Consider the following 27,466-nt stretch of genomic DNA (forward strand, 5'->3'; position numbering starts at 1 on the left):
TCAGCTTGTGTTTTAGTGAAATTACATAAAAAGCTCTTCTAATCATTTAATTGTATTAACATCTAAGTCTCTTAATTTCCTAAAGCATTTCTCATCAATTATTTGCAAACTTATGATATATAGATATTAAGACACAATTAATGCCAATTAGTGGAGAAGTTTGTTTTCTTGGTCGTTACCCCATCTGCTCAAATTCATTTCATTTACTTACAACTTTTTTTCATCACAATCATGTAGCCTATTAAATTCGGATGTTGCTACATTAGCTACTCCTCTTCCCCATTTTGCAACACATTTCTCAATAGGTATATTTTCTTTAGCCAATCTACTTTTTAGTTGTAAGAAATCTCAATAGGTATGTTTTCTTTAACCAATCTATTTTTTGGTTGTAAAAAATCTGTAATCTTGATGGTTGTATGTGCGATAATTTTTTAGTGTTTTAATTCAATTGTCCATGTTAGATAAGCATGATAGGGAGGAGATCACATTTGTTAATTATTATTTGTGGTTTAAAGTAAGTTTATCATCATAAATTTATCCATATGCAGATTGCATCTACTTTTGTTGTTTTAACTATTAGTTATGATAATTTTCAAATTATTTGCTATTTAATTGATGATTTCATTTAGGCAAATTTTTCACTTCATTTGATTTGCCAATAGATTTAGCTATCTACTTAGAACTATTTGGCTGTAAATCTAAAGTATGTACTTTATTACTTTTAATTGTTTTCTTGAATTGAGTGGTCTAAGATGTTTTAGTACTTTATTTGATGTGGTTATTCCTCTAAATTAGTATGTTAGTTGTTGTATATCTTTGCAACTAGATCAAAAACTGATATTTAGTGATTGTAATCCCTATCAAGAAGGAGATGCTTTACTATATGTTCTAAATTATACAATAAATCATAATTGATTGATTGGTGAATGTGGAGGTCTCATGATGATATGTTCTTGGAATCAATATAAATTCAAGAATTTGGCTTGCAAGAACCGAAATTCCACTAGCAATAATTTTTTTCAAATATGCTAATTGTTCAAATCTCACTTATATGACAAGATAATGTGATGGACTGCCCTTATATTAAGATCAAATTCAAACTAAACAATAGATTTTAATATCCATAAAGTGCATGAGCAGATATAAGTAGGTTTTTTATTTTATTAGGTTAGGTGCAAAGTAGTTGATCATATCTTATAATTCTGTTTCATTGCATATTAGTATATTTTTTAACTCAATATGTAACTTATGATTTTTCTGTTTAATATCATATATTAAAATTGTCATATTTCAATTCTTATACTACAAAATACCAAATAATGATTATTAATCATTTTTAATTATAGGCACTAAACTCCCACACGTCGTGTGGGCTTTTCCCCCTAGTATATTCACAAGAACGTGAGATGATATATAGTATAGTTACAGTCTATTTATAACATTAAGTAGGAGATAGGAACATGAAACAAAATACGCTCTTAACTGATTAAGGATTCCTGAAGTCAGGTTGATAACCTTTCATTCTGTGGAAACTCAGAAAAATGTTAATCTAATATTCTGGCCATAAATTAGAACATGCATTTAAGTATGGTTTAGATTTTATATACCTACTAAAATATTACAAGCTAAATTACTATTATGATCTTGTGTAAAAGTTTTCTAGTACTTAAGTCGATTTCCAATAGCTCATAGACATATATATATATTTTTTTATAATATCCTATTCATAAACAACTCCTATGCAAGTAACAGGTCTTACTCATCATTTATAATTGAACCCAAATTCATATTGATGCAAAACGTGAAAAAACTCTATACAGAGCCTATAATTTCACAGTGCTGCTTGAGTGAATAGCAAATATATATATGTATATATATATATATATATTGCTATAATTGCAACAAAAATTACTCAAAAGATGAAAACTTGAATCTCTCTAGAATTGCAACAAAATTGCATTGCAAATTTAATCGAAATTTATGGCACTCCAAAAAATTGTAAGCAGAGATTATTTAATAAAAACATAATGGAATAAAAAAAAGCCAAGAAAAACTTATTGATAGTGATGGAAAAATAGCAAGAGCGAAATAGAGAAGAGTATTATGCAAAATATCTTGAACCACATGCTGCAAAAGTTTCAAGAAAATGAAAAAAATTATAAAATAGGAAAGATGGAGAGAGATTGGAAGGCAAGATTGGAGGGGAAGTGAGAGAAGCTGACAAAACCATGTTATGTTAATGAGAAAGAGGAAGAAAAGGAGTAATTGATGGATAATAGGTTTAACAAAATCAATGAAAATATGAGGTTGACTAGTGAGGGTAATGTTGGTAGGGAAAAATGCACTTTTCATCCTCAAAGTTTGGGTTGTTGACCAATTTCACCTCAAAGTTTCACCCAAAACACATTTCATCCTCAAAGTTACGTTATTTTGGCCAATCAAGGACAATTGACGGGAAATGGCAAATCTGTCGTTAGAACCAACTGTAAACCCAACAAAAAATGGGTAAAACCAAATGGAGCCATATTTAACGGAACAATAATTTGCAACGGATGACAACCAACATTCTTCTCCTTCTTCCCTGCCTTTTTGCAACCACAAAATTTTTTTGCCAATCTCTGGATATTCAGAACCACAAGACTTTAGAACCACTAATAATTGACGGGAATTTGCATACGCCTTTCTGCAACCACAAAATTCTACTTTGGATCTTTAAACATTTCATCCTAGAGCATTTGCCAGTGGTTCTGAAGTCTCATTTTTGCCGAATGAGGAGCAGAAGTTTTGAAGTCTCTAGTGGTTCATCAACTCCATTCTGCAATTGTGGGTTGAGAACAAAAATGAGCATCTGTTGGCGTGGCGAGAATCCGGGAAGAAGATTCCTTGGTTGCTCTCGGTGGCCCGTAAGAAATATTTGTCTATAAATATTGGTCCTTAGATTTATATTTGCAGGACTGCAAACATTCAAGCCAGTATCACTATCATTGCTTCAGCACTAGATGCTCAACATCTCCAAGCTCCACTTCGCCTCCTTTCCAATGCGCATCAGTCTAAAAAAGCTTTTCAATTTGCTCTAGTGATTTCCCCTTCATTTTTGGGACACACTTGTAAACAAAAGCAACGGAAAGAGTTGAAATTGCTGCAAAGACAAAAAAGGTTCCACCTGCTATATATAGCATGAGAAATGGTTAGGAAAGACATAGCAACCAGGCCACTACTAACTCTATTCCCCGCAGCCCCAATGGAGGATGCTTGAGCTCGTAACCTTAGAGGGAAGATTTCAGAGGACAAAACCCAACAAACTGGGCCAATTCCCACTGAGAAGAATGCTGCATTTCCACATACACAGAGAATGGCCAACTTTATCCCAATTGGACGATTCCCCAGGAAGGAGAGAGTTAATCCCATAATGAACAAACAAGCAGTCATTCCAATTGTACTCACATAAAGAAGTGGTTTTCTACCTACTTTGTCAATAAGTAAAATAGCTATCAGGATGAAGACTGTTTTGGTAAACCCCACGGCAATTGTTGCAGCCTGAAGTTCCGAACTGCTCTTGATCCCGGCAACTTTAAAGATTGTAGGACTATAATACACAGTTGCATCCGTACCTGTGATCTGTTGGAAAGTCTGAATTCCACAACCTGCAATGAGCATCCGTTTAACCCCGGGTGACGGATTTAGTAATTCACGCCATATAGATCTCTCCTCGTGCTTTCCAGCGTTGGCGAGCCCTGCAGCTAGTTGTATTTCAGCTATTCTCTCCTCTGCTTCTTTTGCATTTTCAGTTGTTTTGAGAAGCACCAACCTAGCTTTGGTCGTCATGCTTTGCATTACTAGCCACCGCGGAGATTCAGGGATGATAAACAGAGCAAAACAGGTGAAAGCTGAAGGGAGAATCCCAACGGCAAGCATGATCCTCCAATTTGTGTGTACGGGCAGCCCTGAGAAGGCATAATTTGAAACATAACCAAGCAGGATCCCAAAATTAATGGAAATTTTAGGGATGGAGGTTATTTAATGAATATTTGTCTATGCCTTCTTGCCAGCAGATGCTCAAAATTGTGACGGTGAGATTGGCCAAAAAAACTTTTAGGGCTGAAGAATGGAGAAGAAAGAAGGAGAAGAATGCAGCTTTTTCCCTTTTGCTATTTTCCAAATTTTCATCCGTTAGAAAAATTGGCTCCGTTTGGTTTGACCCGATTTTGTCCGGTATAAAGTTGGATCTGACGGGAAATTGCTTCTCACGTGCAAAGTTCCATCCCAATTAAATAATTATCTTTCGTTTTCTGTCAATTGTCCTTGATTGGCCAAAATAACGTAACTTTGAGGATGAAATGTGTTTTGGGTGAAACTTTGAGGTGAAATTGGTCAACAACCCAAACTTTGAGGATGAAAAGTGCATTTTTCCCAATGTTGGTATTTGGATAAATATTAGAGATGGGCACGGGTCAAGTACCCGTCCCGATCGACAAATGGCTGATCCGACTCTAATATATCAAATCGCTATTTTTTTTACCCTAATCCGCTTCGCTTGTCCTCGAGTACCTCAGGATCGCCCCTTTGTAGAAACTGGTCATTCAGGAAAACTTGAAATACTAGAAGATTCATAGAGCACAGATAATATCTGCACAAATAGAACACATGCAACTAAGAACATGAGGCCAGTTGAAAGATACCCAATGATTCTTACATCAACGATAAACTATACGAAATTCCACTAACATAGTATACTAAGAAGCATAAAACAAATGAAAATTAAACTAACCAATGGCTGACCCTCTTTGTAAATTGCAATTTCAAACCAAATGTTAAGATAATCTCCTGAAGATCTCACTGTGAACATATATATTTGTCTCCACTGACATTTATGTAACTACAATTCCAACCAGAGTAGTGTATATATTGATCACTTTAACTATCAGATTAAACCTAACTTCAATCCAATGCTCATAGTACATGCACTACACAGCACATCACCGCTAACTACCGCTACCACCGTACTTAGCACCGCATGAATTTGTGCTGGAAATGATGCTTGAAAATTTGAATATTCAATATTGTTAGATTTCAACAAGAGAAAAAGACTAAAAATGTATCCTACATAACAATCTCCAATGCAAGTACGAGGGTATTAAAGACCAACAAGGGTAAGATAGTCAAAAATCAAACAAAATGAAGGGCAATATGGACAAAAGATAGTATACCAACACTTAAACCTAGTAAAATAATCAGAAAAAAAAAACCCAACAAACTAAACCTTCAACCCAAAAATTTCAAAAACTCCACCTACTAATGGTGCCCATAGGGGACCATTAGCCTTATTCCTAACTCCCACTCCCCCTCTTTCTCTTTTTTTTTGTTGTTTTCCTTGACTTGGACCAATCATGTGGGAGGTAACTATGCTTAAGCAATAGGCACTTTTGTCATTTCACTTTTTCCATCATTTGGATTTGGATCTTAAAAATAATAGAGAAAGGCAATAAAATTTGGCTAAACCATAAGGGCGAATTCATAATTTGAACAACTCTCCAAGTAATAAATGAACCATGATGACTATGTAATTACTAGGGCCAGTCTAGTGGTTTTGAGAGGACTTTTAGAGTCTATCTATTGTGAGGTTCAGAATTTGATGTGCACAATCAAGGCTGGAAGGGTACGAGAAGGGATAGAATGATTAAAAAAAAATCATTGGGTCATGTTGGGGTGTAGATTGGTGTATTTGTTACATAAGATATAGAAATAGTTTTCTTTCTTCTAAGGGTCATGATGAGACGTGTATTTAGTTAATTATAGGACCAATATTTTGTCGCATCCAAATTGGGAGGAAACAGGAATAGGGTTAAAAGTGATTAGGCCTATCATTGGGTCAGATCCGGATCGGAATTGAATATTTCGTATCTAGTCTCTCTTAACTATACTTGTACTAGATTTAACCCAAATACCCGACGAGTTTTGAACTTATTCTCTGGGATCTAGATCCGATCAGGTTCAGATACAAGTCAAGTATGCCTGACAAAAAATCTTAGGCAAAGAAATGAAGAAAATGTCTTTCTAAAAAAAAATATTAATTACACACCACAAATCCCAATTAAACATCACAAATTACTTTAGATAATTATTCTAAGGCCTACAAATTACAACTCCTAGAAGATCCAAACAAATATTAAATACCCAAACATATGGTCAAAACAATTACTTATTCAAACATATTCGGTTCGAACCGGGTCAAAATTCAATATTCCGTAACCAACCCATTTTCAGATTAGTATAAAGGGTCTGGATCAAGTTCGAGTCAATAGAATTATAACTATATCCGTATCCAAAAATATTGAGCGGGTTCGAGTTGGTTCCTGAAAACCTGGTCCGTTGACAGTTCCTAAAGGTAACTACGGGGAGTGTCAGTTGGGATCAAGGAGAGGGGAGAAGAAATGAGTGGCAAGGGACAGCAAACAGGGTGGCCAGTTAGGGTGTGGAGGGGAGGGGTTGCTGCTAGCTTGATGTTGGTGGAAGAAAGGGAAACGTGATTTGAACTCTAGGCAGGGTCAAGGAGGGGAAAGGAAAGAAAGTGACGGCAGGCAATGGTTGGCCGGAAGAGGAAGGGTGTCAATGCTTAAGAACTACGCAAAAAACTGAAAAAACACTCCAAAAAAAATACTATATAAAGTTATATTTAGCTAATAAAGCCTATGGTAAAATATTTTAGAAACACTTAATCCAAGCACAGCCTGAAATTTTATATTCTCTACTGCACCCCTTAATTTTCTTGAGTTTTGTTCATACTCTACATTGCGCCTTAGAGAACTAAATCCCTGTTTCCTTTTAACTAATCTTTTACCTTTATTCTGTTAAAAATTTATAACGTCACTACATCAATAAGTAAAATCTGAATAAACTTTAACTTTAGTGAACTAAAAATTGTTAGACCCAATCAAGTAACCATGTTGATTAGAGAAAAAGTGCTTTAGCTCGTTTAAACAATTCGGCTAGTCAAAATTTTATTTTTACACTCTGCCATTACCTAATTATACCCAGTGGCGGAGCCAGAAAAAATTCTTAGTGGGGGTAAAAGCAATACTAAAATTTTTTATCTACATTTTTTCTAGTTTTTTAACAAAAAAAAAATCACCAACAAGTACAAATGATGCATATATTCCATGAAAAACATAAAAAGACAAATTCAAAATTATTAATATAATAATAATTTTATTTCAAAAAAAAAACTAAACTATTTAAAATTGTTTACTGCGAGTTTTTATATTTTGATAACTAACTTGGTCGTGGAAGTAAGAATGGCTCTCGATTGTGGAGGAAAAATGGGGGATTAGTGGAGGGAAGGGAAATTGGAAAGTGGGGACAAAGGAAGTGAATGATATGATTAGGTGAATTGATCAAGAAAAAGGGTAACTAGCTGCTTGGTTGTGGAAGGTATTGGCTCTCGGTTGTGAGGAAAAAATAGGGGACCAGAGGAGGGAAGGGAAATTGGAAAATGGGGACAAAGGAAGTGAATGATATGATTAGATGAATTGATCAAGAAAAAGAGTAGCTAGCTGCTTGGTTGTGGAAGGTATTGACTCTCGGTTGTGAGGAAAAAATAGGGGACCAGAGGAGGGAAGGGAAATTGGAGAGTGGAGCCCAAAGAAAGTGAATGATATGATTAGTACTTGCTAGTTGAAATGAAAAAGCTTTTTTTAGATTATTTCAAATGGAATGTGTCCCACGTATCTTTTTAGAATTTTAGTTTATAAACTAACTTAAAAAATCACGTAATTCTTTCACATCCTTTCTAAGAAAATTCTGGAGGCACACTTAAAATTATATTAAAATTGTATAAGTATTATAGGAATTTAAGGGGATTAGTAGGGCCCGTGCCCCAGTGCCCCCACCTTAATTCCACCCCTGGTTATACGCATTAAGTGTTTGAAACTTCAACCACTTGGACATATTTGACATGGACAAGTATTATTGCATGGATAAAGGAACGGGTGACTACAGCACAATAGAGTATAAATAAATATAATAAATGTAAACAGTAATATGGTAAATGTGGACACTAATATAATAAGATTAAAAATTACAACAAATTTTTAGACTCAAATTTTAACGAGAGAGAAAATCTATTGTGCTTTTACCTATTTTTGTATTAATATTTACATCTATTATTTAATGTCTACATTTATTTTTAGAGTAACTTTTATATACATTGTCAGTGCATGCACTGTTACAGTTAGATGAATGACACAGGAATAAATTTTGCACATATGTCATTTAATGATGATAGTGCATATACTGATAGTGTGTATAAAATTAATCCTTATTTTTATAGTGTCTACATTGCACTCTTCTGCCATTACTAATTTTTATTGTGTCTACATTCATTTTTGTACTGCATATGACAATATACACCCCTAATCCTTATTGCATGATACAATAATTAATGGTTTCTATCATCATGGTTTACTAAGAACACAAAATAACTACACTAATTAAATAAAAGTTGGGCGGATTCACTATGAAAAATTCACAATTTCCGTTTACTTCCCACGAGTAAATAAAATTTACTCTTTTGTAACGACGGTGACATCGAACCACTTCTTATGACAAAGATCCTCTGTCACAGGGGAACATAATATAGCAACCTATGGACTATTCTTAAGATGAAAACGACTGGCATGTAGTAATATAGTCCAAAGATTACTATTAGTTGAAACTTTTCAAGGTAATTAATTAACTATTCCACAGTCTTTGACGATCGACTTAAGAACTAAATATCTATTTTGACACCCATGGAGAAAAATAAACTTCTGTGCCGATCGTCTAGCTAAAATGAGTCTCAACGTGCCAAACAGGTGTTCCAAAGTTCAGGGGAACCACTAGCATCTCTTAAACGATTAATTTTTTATGTACTGACAGTGGAGTGAATATTTTATACTAATAGTTTTAAATATATGCCATATGTACATAATTTAAATTTCAAATTTGAATTCATATATGTAATAGAATCTAAATATGTTAGTGTAAAGAAAAAATTATACACTGGCAGTATATAAAAAAGTTATCCTCTCTCAAATCTCTTCTTGTTTTAGATGTTATTTGTGTTGCGATGCCTGGTTTCGTTCCAATGTAACAAGTCAGTCCATAGGATCCAAAAAAGCAAAAAAGAAAGAGGAAATAACATCTATTTCTGAAAATAACAAGCCAATAATCATATGGAAATAGTATGAGCTATAAAATATATATTAGCCTGTAAAATAAGAAGATGTGTGAGGATCCATAAGGTCCCTATAAGCAAAGCATATTATTTCGATTGCGTAATCACAAACACAATTTCTAATCAACTTTTTATATTTTTAATCACATTTTTATTTCATATATATCACATTCCAAAAAAGTACTACAGTATTTATTTCAAATAATATTTGAAGTAATCTCCTATCCATACACACTTCTTAATTAATTCTTTGAAAAAATTTCAAGAAAAAAAATTGCTGCTTTTGACTCCCATGAATTATTCTTCGAAATAATTAATATAGTTAAGACTGGGACAGCTTTCCATATTAAATGGGTCCAAAAGTAACTAGTATATCTTTTCTTTGAATAAATTGTAAACTCAGATTTGCCCAATGCATGGCAAATACAGGTCAAGAGAAAAAGTTGATATGAATATGCAGAGACATCGTACTCCGCAACTAAGGATGTCACCAACAAAGGATTCTTGCACTTCTTGATGTCTTTGACGTCCCAAAAATTAAATAGAGTGGGAAAAATTTTATCTTCTTCAAAGGCAACTTTATCTTTGACAATACATTTAGATGCAATTTTAGCATTATAAAAATTTGAAAAATGTTATTTGTACTCCATTGTTTGTTATTTGCAGTCTCATTATTTATTTTATTATATGAATTAATATATGAAAAATATATAATTAAAATGATAGTGAAAGCATGATTAACAAAAATAGAAGTGCAAATAACGTTTTCCTAGAAATTGTTGGTAAGGAAACTCTTGTTATACATATCAATTGTCTGTACGTTCCACTTTCTTCTTAAATCAATGGTTAAGAACTCTTATTACCCACGTCAAAACCATATATAGTTCTATTGTTACATATTCCATTCCTCTTTCTGGGCTCTTCTTTCCATTTCCTACCCAAGTTTAGAAAGAAAACAAAGAGTAGTAGTGTGAGATTTTTCTTTATATTACAAGATTGTGCTGCCATTTTCCAGTGGACTTTCATAGTTCAATCTGCATGGAATAATTAAATCTTGTATAGATACGGAAGAAAATGGCATTGCATTGCTTTAGTTGTAGTAATGATATTACAATTAATCACGAGAACATATTCATTTTACTGGTACACTTTTTGCAGCTCAAGCAGAAAACAAAGAAAAGAAAAAAGGACAAAAAAGTAGCACTCATTTAAGTTTTGACAGCAGAATGTGGGTTGAAACTTTGAATCTGCATGGATGGGTTTACAAGCAGCAGCATCTCTACTGTCCACCACCTTCTCCACCGCTGCCGGAACCACTACCAACACCAACGCCCTTGCCAGCACCAGCACCAGCCCCTACGCCAATGCCTACTCCAACCCCAACACCAATTCCACCTCCATGGCCACCTCCTAAACCACCACCTGCACCGCCTCCAGCTCCACCTCCTACACCTCCACCAGCTCCAAAACCACCACCATGGCCTGATCCTCCCCCTATTCCTCCACCACCACCACCACCACCTCCAAATCCTCCACCACCTCCAACTCCTCCACCTGCCCCACCTCCAACACCTCCTCCGGCACCAAATCCACCACCGTGGCCAGAACCACCTCCAATGCCACCACCGCCTCCACCTCCACCTCCACCTCCTCCTCCGCCGCCACCTCCACCTGCTCCTCCTCCAATGCCACCCCCTACTCCACCTCCTGCTCCAAACCCTCCTCCATGCCCAGAGCCACCACCAATGCCACCTCCTCCACCGCCACCACCTCCTCCTCCAGCACCTCCACCAAGTCCTCCAGCACCACCACCTACACCTCCACCAGCTCCAAACCCACCTCCATGACCTGAACCACCTCCAAGGCCACCGCCTCCACCACTACCCCCTCCTCCTCCTCCACCAGCACCACCACCAAGTCCTCCACCACCACCTACACCACCTCCAGCTCCAAATCCGCCACCATGACCTGAACCTCCTCCAACACCACCACCTCCATTCAATTCTAACACCACACTCAAGATAAGAAGAAGCACGCAAAACCATTTTTGAGAAGAACCCATAATGCTTACAAGAATTCAAACTTTCAAACTTGCTTTGCTCTACTGGCCTTTAGACATGGGTATATATAGAGGCTTAATTCCTTAAAGGTACTACCAAAAGTAGTAAGTTGGCAATAGGGTTTTCAATTCTCGCTACGTAATTAATGCATGCACTGTTGCATGGCTTGTACGACGCGTTCGAGTTGTTGGGAAGATAAGAGAAATTGAGGCGGGAACATTAAATGAAGAGATATTCAAAGTCAAATCCAATGGATCGCTTGTGCTTGTTTTCAATTCCACCGACAAGGATTTACTAAGTTATTTTACTCCAAATTGACACGCTACGATTAATGCATATGGAAACTATGGTCACTGGGGCCAATCGGCCATAAATTTCTTCTTATGGAAACTACGTTCTTGAAGTAAATGGCCTTCCCCTTTAAACCTTTCTATTTGTTTTTGCAAGTGTATTATTATTATTAGTTTGTATCCTATTAAGTGAAACTAGGTATATCTCGGATGATGGGTTTAATAATTGTTAGAGCAATTGCTGAGGGCAATTAATGATAAAATTCCAGCATTTTGATAATGAACAGTAAAGTTGGAATTTGAAGAAAATTTGATTCTGTAGTAGTTCAATAAATAGATAACTTAAAATAAATTTACTAGAGAAAAGGGTACACAGAAAAAGAAAAAAAAAATCTATGGTAGTCATTTGAAGTTATGTTAAGTTCATCAATAGAGCGTGTTTTGTTGGAAAGTATTGGTTATTTGCTGCAATTAGTAAGTTTGACTAGGCATCAAGTGTAAGCGCGTGTGTGTCGCGCGTGTGTGTGTTTTTTTTCTTTTTGGAGAGGTTAGTATCTTTTTACCCTTGTTTTGAGGGTCAAAGAGGAATATTTAAAGTTGCAAGAAAATGTTTAAACCTCTAAAAACTATGTGTAGAGATAGATTTTTTTTTTACAATTTTAATATCTGCATTTATTATTTTAAAATTACTATTTTATGATCTATATTGTCTAATGCAATATGCATTTGGCACTGACAATTGTTGAGGTCAAATATTAAAACAAGAGTAAATACTGACAGTGTATACACTATACCGTTAGATTCATGATATGTATACAAAAGTTGAATTTCAAATTCAAAATTTGTATAGTTGTCATTCATCTAATGCTGAAGCGTAGAAAAGATTCATTATTAAAACAATACCAAGCCAATTATTAGGATGGAAGGATTACCAGCTACTTAAATGTAGCCATTATACTGTCAATAAAAAAAATGTAGCCATTGTCAAATACTGTCGAATAATTAGACTTTAACGTACATTGGTCAAGTTTAAATTTCTTTGAAATAAATATCCATTAATGTACGTTTGACTAGATCAAATTTCAATGTCAACGACCACGGAAAATCTCCATACTGGCGATCTGATCGCCGTTATGGGAAAAAAAGCGGCGGATCAACTGTTCACATGGTTGTATACAGTTAGGGTGGTCAACCGTTGACGCCTTATCCTGGTGCATTTGCACTTTTTAATTGAAAATAATACTAACAAATAATGCTAATTAGTCTATACCAATTTAGGAATAGAAAAAGAAAAAGAAAAAGAAAAAGCCTAAGATGCATCGCCCAGTTAGTTTTTATATGAGTGCATCTGTATTTACTTTGAAGTATATGGTTTTTGAAAGTATTCTTTTCCAAGCTCAAGACTCATGGTTTTTTTTTTTTTTTGCATGAGAAAAGAGAAATAAAGGTTTGGTATTACTCGGGCAAGTCAGTTTGATTTCCTTTTTTGACTTAATTTTTCCTACCATTATCTTCCAACCATGTTCTGAAATAGTCTGTTTTATGTTCCAATGTCCGCCGTTGGTATCTATATTTTAGCCATGAAGGTAGAACCCAAAAGAACTTCACTGATGAAAAGGTAAATATTAGGGCGATTCTGGTAGCTTAAATGCCTTTAGGGTGCAACAAGATTTGAGGGGAAAGATAATTGGATTTAAGCTATGACAAGAATTGTGAGATTGTTTGTAGTATTGCTACGGCAAAAATGGCCCCTGGATTTGGCTTGGCTTAAAATGTTGTAGAATAACTATCGACATAATTAGACCAAATTTCTGAAAGTTAATAGTATTTTCTATTCTGATTTGTGAAGTTTTTGCTCTAATATAATTTCTGGTAATTTAACTATTTAGGAAATTAAGCTGTTATTTGGTAGTTTATTTCCTGCTTATTTCTTATTTTCAAATTTTTGTTATTGTATTTAGTTACGAAGAGCGCGAGGCAAAAGAGAGACTAGTGAAAGTTTGAGTATTAATTGTAAAGGCAATTTTGTTTAGAATTCAGGCGAGCTTAATATGAAACTTAGATGTGTTTTATAAACGTTAGATTAATACGTAGTTTTATATGTACTAAAAAACCTTTTCTTCATTTATAACAACAACTGAGCCACCGGAGGCTGTAATTCATTCAGGGTCTTCCTAATTCTTGTAATCTTATAAGATTCATATATTTCATTCTGCTAAGCATTTGACGTAAAATATGCTTTGCCAATATAGCGAACTCAAATATTTGTGTCAAGGAAATAATGTTTTAGGCTATTTCTTCACTTTAATCGGAATTAGAATTGAAATCATACAACTTTAAAAAAAAAAAAAAATTCTGAACAATTGTCTTTAGCAAAATGTATAGAATTGTCTTTAGTTCAAAAGCCTCGCACATAATAGCAATGCACTTTGTAAAACGAAGGCCATTGTCTAGAAGGAAATTTAGCACTGCTTATTCTCATCAAAACCGAAGGAAACAGCACACAGCAGAGACAAAATCAGCTATCAATGAAATCAGTTTTAACCAAAAGATTGGAATTAATTAATAAGCCTGTTTTGGTATAATTTTGAAGAGCCAAACGAGGTCCAAATGTTTCAGTAAATTCGTATAATTTTGGTTCTTCAGTAAATTTACACATAATAAAAGGTTTCCTTTTGGCAGTAAAATATGTTAGATACCAAATTTACACAATATTTGTCAAATTAGATTCACGGAAATCAGTGAGGTTTTATAGGTCTCGTCACACAAGTGCATAAAATGACGGATGATTGGCACAAAAAGGGAACAAGGAAATCTGGAAGTGTTTAATTGGTAGGGCATGAAAATCATGCATTAGTTATTTATTTAATAGGACATACATACTTTTTTTTTTCCAAGATTTCCATAATATGCAACTGATTTATGGAAATTAACGAGCTCCACCCCACCATTTATAGGCCAGGGAGGTAATACTTAGACATGGGATTCAAGAAAACAAAGTGCAACACTTGAACTAGTCCTGCCTGGACATAATTAAAATCCACCACCACTACCACCACCTCCTCCGAATCCTCCACCGCCTCCAACGCCTCCGCCTGCTCCACCTCCTACACCCGCTCCAGCACCAAATCCACCACCATGTCCAAAACCTCCTCCGAGGCCTCCTCCTCCTCCACCACCTCCACCTCCACCACCACCGCCTCCCCCACCACCTCCAATGCCACCTCCTACTCCGCCACCTGCTCCAAAACCTCCCCCATGGCCAGAACCGCCACCGACACCACCTCCTTGGCCGCCGCCTCCTCCACCACCGCCGCCGCTGCCGCCTCCTCCTCCAGCACCTCCACCAATGCCTCCTCCGACACCTCCTCCTGCTCCAAATCCACCACCATGACCTGACCCACCCCCAATGCCACCACCTCCACCACCGCCAAAACCTCCTCCTCCACCAACTCCGCCACCTGCACCTCCGCCAGCACCGCCTCCAGCTCCAAACCCTCCACCTTGTCCAGCACCACCACCAATTCCTCCGACTCCAAATAACCCTCGTCCTTCCCTTCCCCTACCACTACAACCCCTCCTACCAATTCCACAACCATCTTCCTTCAATTCTTTGTTAAGCTTGCCATCACCAAGAGTTGTTACACTCAACTCTAACACAATGCTCAAGAGAAGAAGAAACACAAAGACACATTTTCTCGAAGAAGAACCCATATTGCTAACAAGGTTCACACTTCGCAGTTCAATTTGGTGTGCTCTATTGCACCCCAAGACTTGGCATTTATATAGGCTTCACCTTACTAGCGAAAGTGCCAAGATTGTCAATACACCGTTAATGTAAGCATTAGAAATTCTTACTCAACGCGTCACAGCCGTTGGGGAGATATGGCAGGAGCCATTAATTAATGAAGTGACCATCAAAGTCAATCTCTGATGCATCTTTGCAGCATATTTTCAAATATGTTGACAAAAAAAAAAGGAAAAGTATTACTGAGTCGGTGTTTCTCATGCATTCAAGTTTAAGAATACAACTTCTAGTTTTTTACAGACATAACTTGCATATTACTTTTCAAATTGCGCAAGTTAATTTCAACCCACTTGCCACAAATATTTAGAACTTTGCTTGCACAGCAACCAAATTTGTTAGCCACCTGCATATCTGCTTGAGATGGACTCATGATAAGCCATGACATCAAGTATTTTTACCATGCTACAACGTGCAAGTAGTAATAATTTTTTTTCCCCTTTTCTTGCTCTTGTCCTTGGCGCTGAGATCATTGAGAAGGCAGCAGTCTTTGCATAGAGCCATACATTGCTGATTACAACTCCATTGTTGAACAACGATGCATTACGTGTCTTGTGACGACTAGGGATGGCCAAAATGGCCCGTATTTCTGGTTGAGATTTTTTGACACGATTCCAGTATTTTGTCCAATTTTGGCAACATCTCCAATTATGTATCCAAAATTGTGCTTGCAAAATAATAGGAAGAATGGCCATGACATACAACACTCTTGTTGGTTAAGACATTTTTTTTTTTTTTTTTTTGCTTTTTGGGGGATTTTGACATATGATACTCTAGAGCTATCACTTTGGCATCATTTCTTTTTCAAATGTACTTTTTAATTGAATTACAAACTTTGCAATGGTTGTGCTAATAATTTTTTTCTTTACAAAAGGGAATTTTCGATAACCCTCGGAGTTGTAATTTCACGTAAAATTGTCCCTTAGACAACAATTACAGTTGTGGAAAACAACTAACGCAATTTTAAGTTGTAAAAGAAGTTACTCTAGACGGCTAAAATGGCTCAAGTAGTCAAAGAGATTAAAGACAACTACTAGTTGAGAACTAAGTTCTGAACTTGTGATTCGGGGAGGTTTTTGGTTTATAAAGTCAATTGAAAGTGATTGAAGTAAATGGCATTAACATTATTAAAATGGATTCGTCAAAATTGTGTGTGTGTGTGTGTGTGAAGATTTACGTGTATTGAGAGATGTTGTAACCTATTATCCTGTTATGCATGACTATTATATAAGTAGAATTTCTTCGTAACATTTATTAAAGATGTATCTTACAACTAATTTAGTTAACATTAACTTTGTCCTAATGCCGAAGAAAAATGTCTTTCTTTCCCATTGGATAATAAGCTCATTGAAGTCAACTAACCAGTATTTGTTTGACCTTAATTTTGGGCATGGTGACTATATATAGTCTACAGAACCAGTGATCAATTGGCAGTCTTTATTTGACATTTTGAATATAGAATCATTTGTCAAGTACTTTTGAAAAAGTAATCATCCAGCACCATCAACTTGAAGCATGGCTGCGAAATCTCCTGCATCTCTTATTTTGACAATAGTCGGCAGAAAATTCCAATAAGACATATTGAAAAATGAAAAAAAAAAAAAAACGCAAGTGTGTCCTTTAGTTCATAGTTTTGCAGTAACTCGTTCATTAAAGTTGGTAATCTATTTGGACTATAGTTGCATCAAAGACGCTGCAATTTTCGAATCTTATGAGATCATGAGACTGTTTACTTTTCATGGATAGGTATATCTAAAATTTTAGAGATAAGATTAGAATTAAATTGAGAGACAAACTTATATCAAAATTATGAAATCCTATAATGGTTCATAAGCGCCTGTAGCTCTCAAAGTTATAACGTATGTAATCCTAATACGTTCTAATCCATTATAACCTATCAATTGCCAAAACAATCTTCAAGTCAATTAAGTCACTAGAAGCAACAGCAAAATTTCTATTAGCTCCAAGAATGTTGGCATATTAAATCAAGACTCAAAATTAGAAATTTTTTATATTGTTATTTAGTAGTGTTTCAGCTAAGTTAGGGTTTTAGTAAATCTATTGGAGTCAAATTATGGTAGTTTCATTGTTTAAGAATTAGTATCTTATTAGGAAATATTTTATGGTTATAAGACTTGTTTACTAAGTCATGTAGTTTATAAATAGAGAATTTTATTATTATTGTCAGTTGGGAAGAGCGAAGGATTAAGAGTTTTGTTCTTATAATGTAATTAATAGATTATTATTGATAGTATTTCTCTTCTTCCACACATATTTTTATGTATGCAAATTGTCTCTCCATATGCATTGATTTTGTGAAATATATCTCCTATATATTTTTGGTGAATTTTTTTGGTTCTGCAAAGAAGCACTGTAATTCTTGCTCCCTGCCACTGCACCTTTCCGACCAAAATCACCACAATCACCATTGCCACGAGCGATTGCACTCAAGTCCAAGGCAATGCTCAAGAGAAGAAGCAACACACAAAACCATCGTTGAGAGAAACGCGTATTCTTTACATTAACTGACTCAAAGGATTGAAGTTAACTTTTTCGCTTAACCTGGTGCATTTCCAATTTTTTGGACTGAAGATAACAAACAAGGATTTTTTTTTTTAAGGCAAGAAACAAACAAACAGACAAACAAGGATTTTATTCAGTCATTAAAACATATAGTCTATGTGTGAATGCAATTGCTCCAATTGAACCCAATTGCTGACGTGGCGCTCTCCTATTGGCTGATTGGTGGTAGTCCTCCAATTGATTCCAATTTGATGAGTTGTCGTCCTCTGATTCGTCGATTGGTGGTAGTCCTCCTAATTGTTTGATGTGGCGATTTTTGATTGGTCAATTGTGATGAAATTTGGCATTCTTTTTTCCTTCCCTAACGTTTTTTTTTTCTATGCTCACTTGAATTGTTTTGTTTTTGATTGGTTAGATGTTAATGCAATGTTAAGTTTTTTTTTTTAGATTGTTATCGAAAAAATGTCCTCTTTTTTCTGGCCTTTTTTAGTCTTCTGCCAAATTGCATCTATTTACTAATACTTTGTAATTCATTATTGCTGGCTGCTTAATAATGCTTTTTTTTTGGTCGTCCAATGGATCGCGTCTAATTAGTGATTTCTTGCAGTTGTTAGGCCAAAAAAAAGGCCTTTTTTGCCCGAAAAAAATTAATTATCACCTTTTTAATTTTATGGATGCTATCGAAAAAAAGCCCTTTTTGCCATTAAAGTTTCATTAGTTAATTAATACTTTCATTTTTCCCGATTAATGGTTTGTTGGTTAGTCGCTTCTTTTTTATGCTTAGGCGGATCGTATGAATAAAAAATGTCCTTTTTTCCTCCTCCACCCAATTGCATGTATTTACCGACACTTTGCGCTTAATTGTTAATAGCTACTTTTTTTTCCCACAAATGAATTGTTAATAGCTACTTAATAGTGCCTTTTTTTGGTCATCCAATAAATCGTGTTTAATTAGCGCTTCCTTGCAGCTATTAGCCAAAAAAAGGCCCTTTTTTTGTTCCAAAAATTTTTTTTATTATCGATTTTTTTTAGATTTTATCGAATAGATGCCCTTTTGCCATTAATGCTTCGTTAGTTAATTAGTAATTTCACTTTTTTTTCCTCTTGATGATTCATTGTTTATTTGGCCGCTCTTTTTTTGGCTCCAATGGATCGTGTTAACAAAAAAATGGCCCTTTTTTCCTTCCACCAAACTGCATCTATTTATCAATACTTTGTAATTAATTGTTAATGGCTATTTAATAATGTCTTTCTTTTTGGTCATCCAATGGATCGTGTTTAATTAGCGATTCCTTCAATTGTTAGCAAAAAAAAAAACTTTTTTTCCAAAACAAATAATAATTATCATTTTTTACGATTGATTGTTAACAATTATTTATTGCCTGATTAGACCCAATATGTTGGATTAGCAAAAAAGTGCAACTGCTTTTTCTCTTGACAGGGTGTCGGGCCTGTGCAATAATAATTACCTACTCGAGAAAAATATAAATTTTGTATATAGCGGTGAGTAGGGTCGAATCCACAGGGACTGGGAATAATTCGTTTCTTTTAAAGTCCAAAGTATGGGGGGTTTTTTTTGAGAATATAAAATAACTAATTAACTAACTAATAAAACAACTAATAGAAATAAATAGAAATTAATCAATAACCAATATGACTCTAGCCAAAGGTGCAACTTTTCAGACACGATCCACCCAACTGATCATCGATGCAAAGATAATTCAATTATTCATTAATAGATTGGTTATAGTTGTCATACACGCGATGAACAACCAGTCTTTCCTTAATTTCTCGATAGTTAAGGTACAACCGTTAACTATTTCCCTAACTAAGAAATAACCCTAGGTACGATCATAGGATTTAATTACTCGATTGCATTAATAATTAGAAAAACCCAACCCTAACCAACAAACACGCTACGAGGGTTTGTTTAAGTTAGATCATACGTTTCCCTAACATGAAACCAATCACGCTAGCCGCCACTGGTATTAATCAATTGAACAATTACGGATTCAATCAATTAATTTGGCATTAGATCATTAGGTTAACTCGAATATCGGGTCTTTGACATTCAAATAACATAACAAGCATAGGCAATTAAATCAGGAAACGTACAAATACCAATAAATAAAAGAAATAAATAAAATAATTAGATCTCACAGATGTTCGGAACCGAGTCCTCAAATTGACCTTCGACTAAATGAGAAACTTAGCCACGCCTCATGAGAAAATCTCCCTGTAATTTTGTACTGAGGTCCAGGCCATCAGAGAACTAAAAAAGAATAAAACTAAACTATGCTAGCCACCGTCCCCGCCTCTATACGTTCTTCCCCTTTTTTAAAGCCAAAAGAATCACTAATGCCCCTTAGTCCGTGGGTCCCTACCGAATTGAGCAAGAGTACAAGTAAAAGTGGGGCTCTGACGAATTGTTTTCTCCCTATTCTTTTCGTTTCCAAATGCTACTCAGCCTCCCACTATTTCCGTTTGTTTCTGCCGAAGATAAGGAAAAGAAAAGACAAAAGGTCTCAATGTCCTTCTCGCAACGGATCCTCTGTATCACACCCTGTCCCACCCCTTTTAAACTTGCCAAGTGTCCTTTTATAAATCAAATCCTAAAACAATCCAATTCGAATCATGTTTAATTATTTAATCGATTAATCGGATTGAAAAACTTAATCACTATAACCAAAATCCATTAAACTAAAAATCCAAAAAACAAAATTAAAGATTAAACAAGGCACAAAAAAAAAACCCCCCACAAGGCCACGAAATCAGAATCCCATCAGATTTCACTCCTCCTCAAAAGCTTCCGTCAGATATCACTCATCAGCTCATCAGAGATCACTCACAATTCAAATGCCTGGTGGCATGATTTCGGCTGATGATCATATGCTATGTCCTTCGTCACGAAGTCGAAGGAAATCTGATGGTGGAATCGTGCGCCGTGTGAAAGCACAAAAATCGCCGTTCTTAACCGAGACTCAGGTTGTGCTCCATCTCGGAACCTTGTGGGGTTAGGAGTAAAGCATCCCAAGGTTAGCGCATCTCTAATAGCGTGGAGAAACATTGGGAACCCCAATTTCGTGGTCATTCTCCGGAGCCCTTTCTTCAGATTATGAGTGATCAATGGGCAACTGGACGAAGCTCCCCACCTGTTCGATCAAATGCCTAGGCGTCATGAATCATTTTTTTCGTAGGTTTTTCTTGCCTTTGTTTTCCCGTAGTTTTCTTTGCCCATTATTCTGTCATTCGGATTTGTTGTGACTCCTTTCTGAAATCTGTTCTCAAATTATAGCTGTCATAGCCTTTAACTGTGATGGTTGGTTGATACTCACTTATATAATGATGTGCAGCAGATTAGTGAATTGAGTTGAATGATGAAGTTGATGATGTGGTCTACTTAGCTGATCTCTGTGTTGTTTCTATAATTCTTACATGTAGTTAAGTGCGATCTGCTATGCCAAAGAGGTTTTAGAGGAAAACGGGACATGATTGTTTTGGTGAGGACATGCTTTAGCCAAGGGAAACTAAATATACCAGCTTTGTTTCTGGTCTTTGTTGTGCTTCCCCTGGTTACATATATCTTGCTAGGAAAATGGAGCGAGTCAACGAAAAAAAAAGAGAGGGTTAGTTTGCTTACTCAACAGGCAGCTGAAGAATCTCTTAGAGTTGAAGCAATGACTGCTACTACTGTTGTCCCTGTGTTATGCTTGCCAAACAATTCAACTCATCAGTGTGCAGGATGCTTTGGGTCAAAGTACAACTCGCTGTAAACGGTGCAAGTCTGTTTGGTACTGGTATGATCTTAGTATTGGTTTTGAACACATTTGCATGTAATTTGTATCTGCATATACTGTAGGAATATAAAACTTATCTTCGGTATATGAACTGTGGTTAACTGCGGTATTCTATAATTCTTACTGAACAAGTTTTGCTAGAATGCATAACAAAATTACAGTGATTTAAAATAAAGGATTTGGAAAGATATATCTAATTGTTCTTAGTTTTATTCCTAAGAAATGTATCTAGTTGTTCTCTTCTGAGGCTTAAGAGTAATTGTTATGAGTCTAGTAAGTCTGAAAGAAGCATCATTTTCTGATTTGTCCCTGCTGATCTGTGATGTTTACTTAACAATTGGTTATGAAACAGAAATTAATCGAACAAAAGATGCTAGGAATTATGAAGATGGTGTTACTGGCATAGGAATTATGAAGATGATTGGCTTCATGAAGCCTTCAAAACTTGAGAGACTAGAGACTTCAGAAGTAAATTCTGACCAGCATAAGAAAGTTAAGGTCTGAATTATAGGAGCAATTCTATTATCATTTAAACAGATAGAGCAAAAATATTAAATAGGAGCAATGCATCTGTTTGAAACATTTCAGCAAAGATTTTGTTTGCCAGTTCTTAAGCTGCTTGATTGATGAATCTAAATGGTGTATTCTGGGCCTAGTCATTCATGAAAGTTTATGGATAAATTTTTTTATTTTATTTTACAGATGCTATTTCGGTATGAAGATTTTGTGAAGTCCTTTCAGTATGAAGTTTTCAACATGTCTCCAAGAGGTCTTATAAATTGTGGAAACAGGTATTTCTTCAAAATTTTTCCTGCTTTTCTTGTGCTTTTACATATCAATAGCTCTAGAAAAATTTTATAGATATAGGAAATGTACAGACTCTTAATGCAATAATGTACTGAAACAAATTTCATAGGATTTTTTATTATTTGTCAAGTATATTCAATATTTCTTTCATTTTACTGTGCAGTTGATATGCCAATGCTGTATTGCAGTGTCTGACCTGCACAAAGCCTCTCCTTCTGTTTCTGCTTCAGAGATTGCATTCTAGAGCTTGTTACGATTGGTTTGATTTACAATGTCTTGCTTTTGCATTCTAGAGACTTCCGAAGTAAATTCTGCTTCAGAGATTGCATTCTAGGGGTTCATGTTATTTCGATCCACTACTATTACTGAATAAGGGGTTGGCATGCTTCCCTTCAATGTTCGCGTGTTTTAAGCATATATTGTTGCAGTATCTTTGAGAGAGACTAGAGCTATGCAGACTCAAGTTAATTGTGTGTGAGATCGTTAGCCTTTTGCTTTGATTGTAAGATGATAAGTGAAATCCCAAATATCTGGGAAGGTGTTGTGGATATTCCCCTTGTCTGATTAAGTGCAGCTAAGATGTTATTTCATGTCAAAGTTGAAAATTATTGGCTTTGGTCGCCATGGATTGCTTTTGTGGCTTTAAAACATAACGTTATGGTTTGATTCCGCAATTCTAGTTCATTATGTCCTGCACATCAATATAAATTTTGTATAGCAATTTTTTCATTCTAGTTCATTTTCTCTACGACTTTTAGCATTATTTGAATTTTGACAGCATAATCATCAATTTCATTGTGCTCAAACCTCAGAAAGAGGAAAACAAAATGGAATGTGTATAAAAATCTATGATCCCTCTTCTACAAGGGAACAGAAAGAAAATAGTGGATAGATTCCGAGGTGTATAAATGTATAACTTCACACCATCCAAGATTTTTGCCCTGATCATTCATGTTTAGCAACTTGTTGATCACTATCATCATTATTTCCCAGTTCTTGTGCCTACAAAAAACAAATGCTAAGTTAGCAAATGTATTGAATTATAAGTGTAACTTATCAAACTAATATATGCAGAAAACTCTTCACAGTGCATACAGTGCATTATTCCTGATCCCATATACATATACCAACCCTAAATACATCAAATTTGGATGATCTGATTATGAAAAGCAGGAAAAGGTTATTGTCAGCTGTGATTAAAATATCACTATCATTGAGTTCACTATCACAAAAATATTCATCCTTCATTGAGCTTCAACGTGCAAAAAGTGCATTATTCCTGATCCCATATAGATATACCATATGCACAGAAAAAAGTTATTGTCAACAGTTTTTTCGTTCGGTAGATCAACTTGCACCAGATTATCAAAGTCATCTTTTACAGAATTGTTCACTCCACTTGACTTTTCTACATGTAAAATATAAAAACACCCCTACATTTCATTTTAATCATAGTTTGATAGCAAGGGAGTGATAGTGAACTCAATGAAGGATGAATATTTTTGTCTAGCTCAAATAATAAAAAATGTCAACGGAAGTGCCAATAATAACTCCTAATTTCATATCCAGAATAATAACTCCTGATTATGAAGGATGAATATAAGATTAAGTAATTAATCAAGATTTTTTCTTACTTGGACAAAACTCATTGACGCTGCTGGTGTGCTATTGAACTTGAAGACATCAAATCATAGCCTTGGTAGAAGTTAGGGTCCAACGTCTGCCCAAAAAATAAGAAATAGAAGACCACCCTTCATTATAAAAATAGCTATACACTTGTAAAAGTATAATACTATAAAAAAATTAATATAAATAAGAAACAACACAAATTAAAAGCATAATATTTGCTTACTTGCAATAATTGTGTCCTGTTTTTAGGATTTCGCCTATTGTAAATGTCTTCTATTGGAATTCCAAATTCCTGATATAATTAAAGAGAGACAACATGCATCCATTTGTTCTGACATTTTCCAAAATCCATCTTTAGCAATTTGATAAGCTTCATCACATTCAGAAGCTTTTGTCATCAGCTGCATATATAGATAGGATAACTCTTTGTAACGAAAACTTAATTTTGCCTTTAACTCCATTTCCGGGCTACTTTCACTGGAAACATGTACATTTCCTGTTTTAGCTGCTTTTGTCCATCTCTTCAATATATATGCATCCGGAATTGTTACAATATTCAGAGTCATCAATATTTTTAGTGCATGTGAACACAAAAATCCAGCAAATTCAAATTTCTTACAACTACAAGAAATTGAATTCATGGATGAACCATAAGTTACAAGATGGTGGGAAGTCTTACCATATGGTGTAACTTTGTAAATCAATTGATTTCCTAATTCACCATCAATTTCCCATTTACAATCAATCCCTTTGCATAGCTCCTCCTTAAATTTTTCATACACTTCATGTGTATATATACTTGCTGCATGCTGTAAAATCTTACAAGGAAATGTCATTGCCGGTGTACTTTGATTGCCTCTAAAATCTGCTACGGATTCATCATAGCGACGATCATCTAACAGCCTTTGGAAGTGTTCAAAAAATTCAAGTAAGTCATGTTTATAACTTACATACTTCTTTATCACACTGTTCATGGACTCACTTCGTTGGGTTGTGGTCATATCAACATAAAAGGTTTCTCTCCCATACACTAAAGCCCATTTCTCTTTTATATCAAACATTTTCTTCAACCACTTGTTGTCTTCTAGACCATACTTTTTTAGCATTTCACTCCATCCCTCAAAAAAATCATTCTCATTTTCATAGTCATATATGCAGTGACTAAAATCCGCCACAAAATTTTGAAAATCTTTAAAGACATCAGCTAGATGCGTTGCTGCATTTTGATAGATATGCCATATACATAAGCGGTGATACGTTGTTGGCCATTGAGAAGCCAAAGCCGTTGCCATTCTTCCATCCTGGTCTGTAAGAATAGTTCTTGGTATTTTTCCCATCATAGCCTTAGCAAATGTGTCAAACAGCCATTCAAATGTTCCAATTGTCTCATCATATAACAAAGCAGCCCCAAAAACAGTAGTTTGTTTATGATGATTTACACCAACGAATAATGCAATTGGCCTCCCATCTTTGTGCTTTCTATAAGTTGTATCAAAACAAACCACATCACCAAAATGAGCAAAATCCGTTCTCATCTTTGCATCAGCCCAAAATATGTTAGTTATCAAGTCATCTTCATCTACTTGAATGGCGTAAAAAAAATTTGGATCCTCTAATTGCATCCCTTGTAAGTACTCTAAGACTCCTCCTGTGTCACCTTGCATCATTGGTATGGATCTTTTGGATCGTAAGTAATTTTTTAAATCATCTCGAATGAATCCAAGATTTTCTCGTCCACCAACTTGTTTCGACATCAGTTCAATCGATTGTTTTGGTGTAATTCCACAACTTCGTGCCATATCTATTTCAGCCTCGTGTGCCATTGTCACTTGTCTATGAGATCTGAATAAATGAGTTTTGCTTGGAGTTGATAGCTCATGATTATGTTCAGCAACAAATTGCACAACACGGTATTTTCCACCTTGTCTACAGCTAATTTTCATCCTTGCACTACAATCACATCTTGTTTCTGGACGAGGATACTTAACAATCATATTGCGTTTGTCTTTTGGCTTTTTTCCTTCACGGGAGCAGCAAAAAATCCTGTCCAACATCAAATCACTATTTTTGTCTTTATGTCCCTTACTCAATCGAGTTCCAAAACCAGATGCTTTAGCATATTTTTGGTAAAAATTTTTGGCTGCTACTTCAGTATCGAATTCCATGCCAAGTTTCGGGACCAAGTCATCTGGTATAGCCAAAGGAAGAAAAATTTGATTTCCTTGATTGCCATCAGTAATACAAAGAGGTAAGGCATTCTCATTTATCTCTGCAAGTCAACATCTTCAAAGTCCAATTTACGACATGATTGGACTTCATGAGTTGGCAAATCATTCTCCATATTCCCCCAAAACCCAACAAATGACCTGTATCATAGACCATAGGAAATGAAAAGCAGAAAGAAATTTGCATGCTGGTCACTGCAACATGCATTACACGAAGAATTGTTAAGGACATAATAAAATACTATAGAGTGATGATTTAATCTAACTCAACAAGAAAAAGGCCTCCCAAAAAGACCAAACAGTAAACAAAGGGCATATGAGCTCTAGTAAACAAAGCACAAATAAAAGCCAACTGTAGACTTGCCACGTTAACTATCACAGTACGTTGAATTTTTAATTAGTCCATTCAGCAGTAGTTAAAACCATATTGGTGCTTCAGGCTTCGTGCGACTAATAACTAAATGCATATAGGCTACAAAAAAATTGTTTCTTCCTTGTACATGTCTAGATATATAATAGGACTTAAAAAAATCTAAAGCAGTAGTAGAAAAAGCCTACTTTATTAGAGGGTGGCACTGATTGTATGATGCGAGCAGAAGAACATCCAACATTTAATCCAGTCTTGTTAACATGGAATCGTGCATCGTGTGAAAGCCACCACAGAATGCTCATCTTTTATTTGACATATAAAAAGCAACAAGACGCATCAACAGGTACAATACAAACACAAAAAGCACAAAAATTTTTGAACAAAAAACATCTTAAGCAAATAGATCTTTAATCAACAGAGACCCAAAAAAGAAATCCCGAAACTTAACGACTGAGGAAAAGAGTAAGTATTTGAAGGAACCCATTAATCCCTTTGCATAAATTCTTTGAGTTCAGAGGCTTCAGGTTGACTTCAGAGGCTTGTGTATTACTGAATTAATAGTTATTGAATCTTAAGGAAACAAAAAAGAACTAAAACATGATGTTTATGTAGGAGAAATAGCAATATAGTAAAAAGTGGGACAGGGAGTGACACAGAATATGGGACAGAAGATCCGTTGCGGCAAAAGGGAGCTGGAAGTCCGTTTCTTCTCAGCAACGTGGGCCAGGTTTGTGAAGTTTTTTAGAAGT

General features: G+C 35.3%; 2 protein-coding genes and 1 pseudogene across 2 annotated transcripts; all 3 read right to left on the reverse strand.

Annotated features, from left to right (window-relative positions):
* Positions 1-2,566: 2,566 nt before the first annotated feature.
* On the reverse strand, positions 2,567-4,014 carry LOC113689405 (probable polyol transporter 4; annotated as a pseudogene).
* A 6,260-nt stretch (positions 4,015-10,274) lies between these two features.
* On the reverse strand, positions 10,275-15,330 carry LOC113689408 (uncharacterized). The gene is made up of 3 exons (XM_072050862.1): positions 14,999-15,330; positions 14,615-14,914; positions 10,275-11,083 (listed from the first exon to the last, which is right to left on the reverse strand). The coding sequence occupies exons 1-3, from the start codon at positions 15,273-15,275 to the stop codon at positions 10,491-10,493; spliced, it is 1,170 nt and encodes a 389-aa protein (XP_071906963.1). The 5' UTR covers positions 15,276-15,330; the 3' UTR covers positions 10,275-10,490.
* Positions 15,331-24,379: 9,049 nt separating this feature from the next.
* Positions 24,380-26,555, reverse strand: LOC113689409 (protein FAR-RED IMPAIRED RESPONSE 1-like). Its single transcript, XM_027207183.1, has 2 exons — positions 26,489-26,555; positions 24,380-26,391 (listed from the first exon to the last, which is right to left on the reverse strand). Exons 1-2 carry the CDS (start codon positions 26,553-26,555, stop codon positions 24,380-24,382), a joined length of 2,079 nt encoding a protein of 692 aa, XP_027062984.1.
* Between the last annotated feature and the right edge of the window lie 911 nt (positions 26,556-27,466).

This window comes from Coffea arabica, chromosome 5c, assembly GCF_036785885.1.
Source record: "Coffea arabica cultivar ET-39 chromosome 5c, Coffea Arabica ET-39 HiFi, whole genome shotgun sequence".
NCBI lineage: Eukaryota > Viridiplantae > Streptophyta > Magnoliopsida > Gentianales > Rubiaceae > Coffea > Coffea arabica.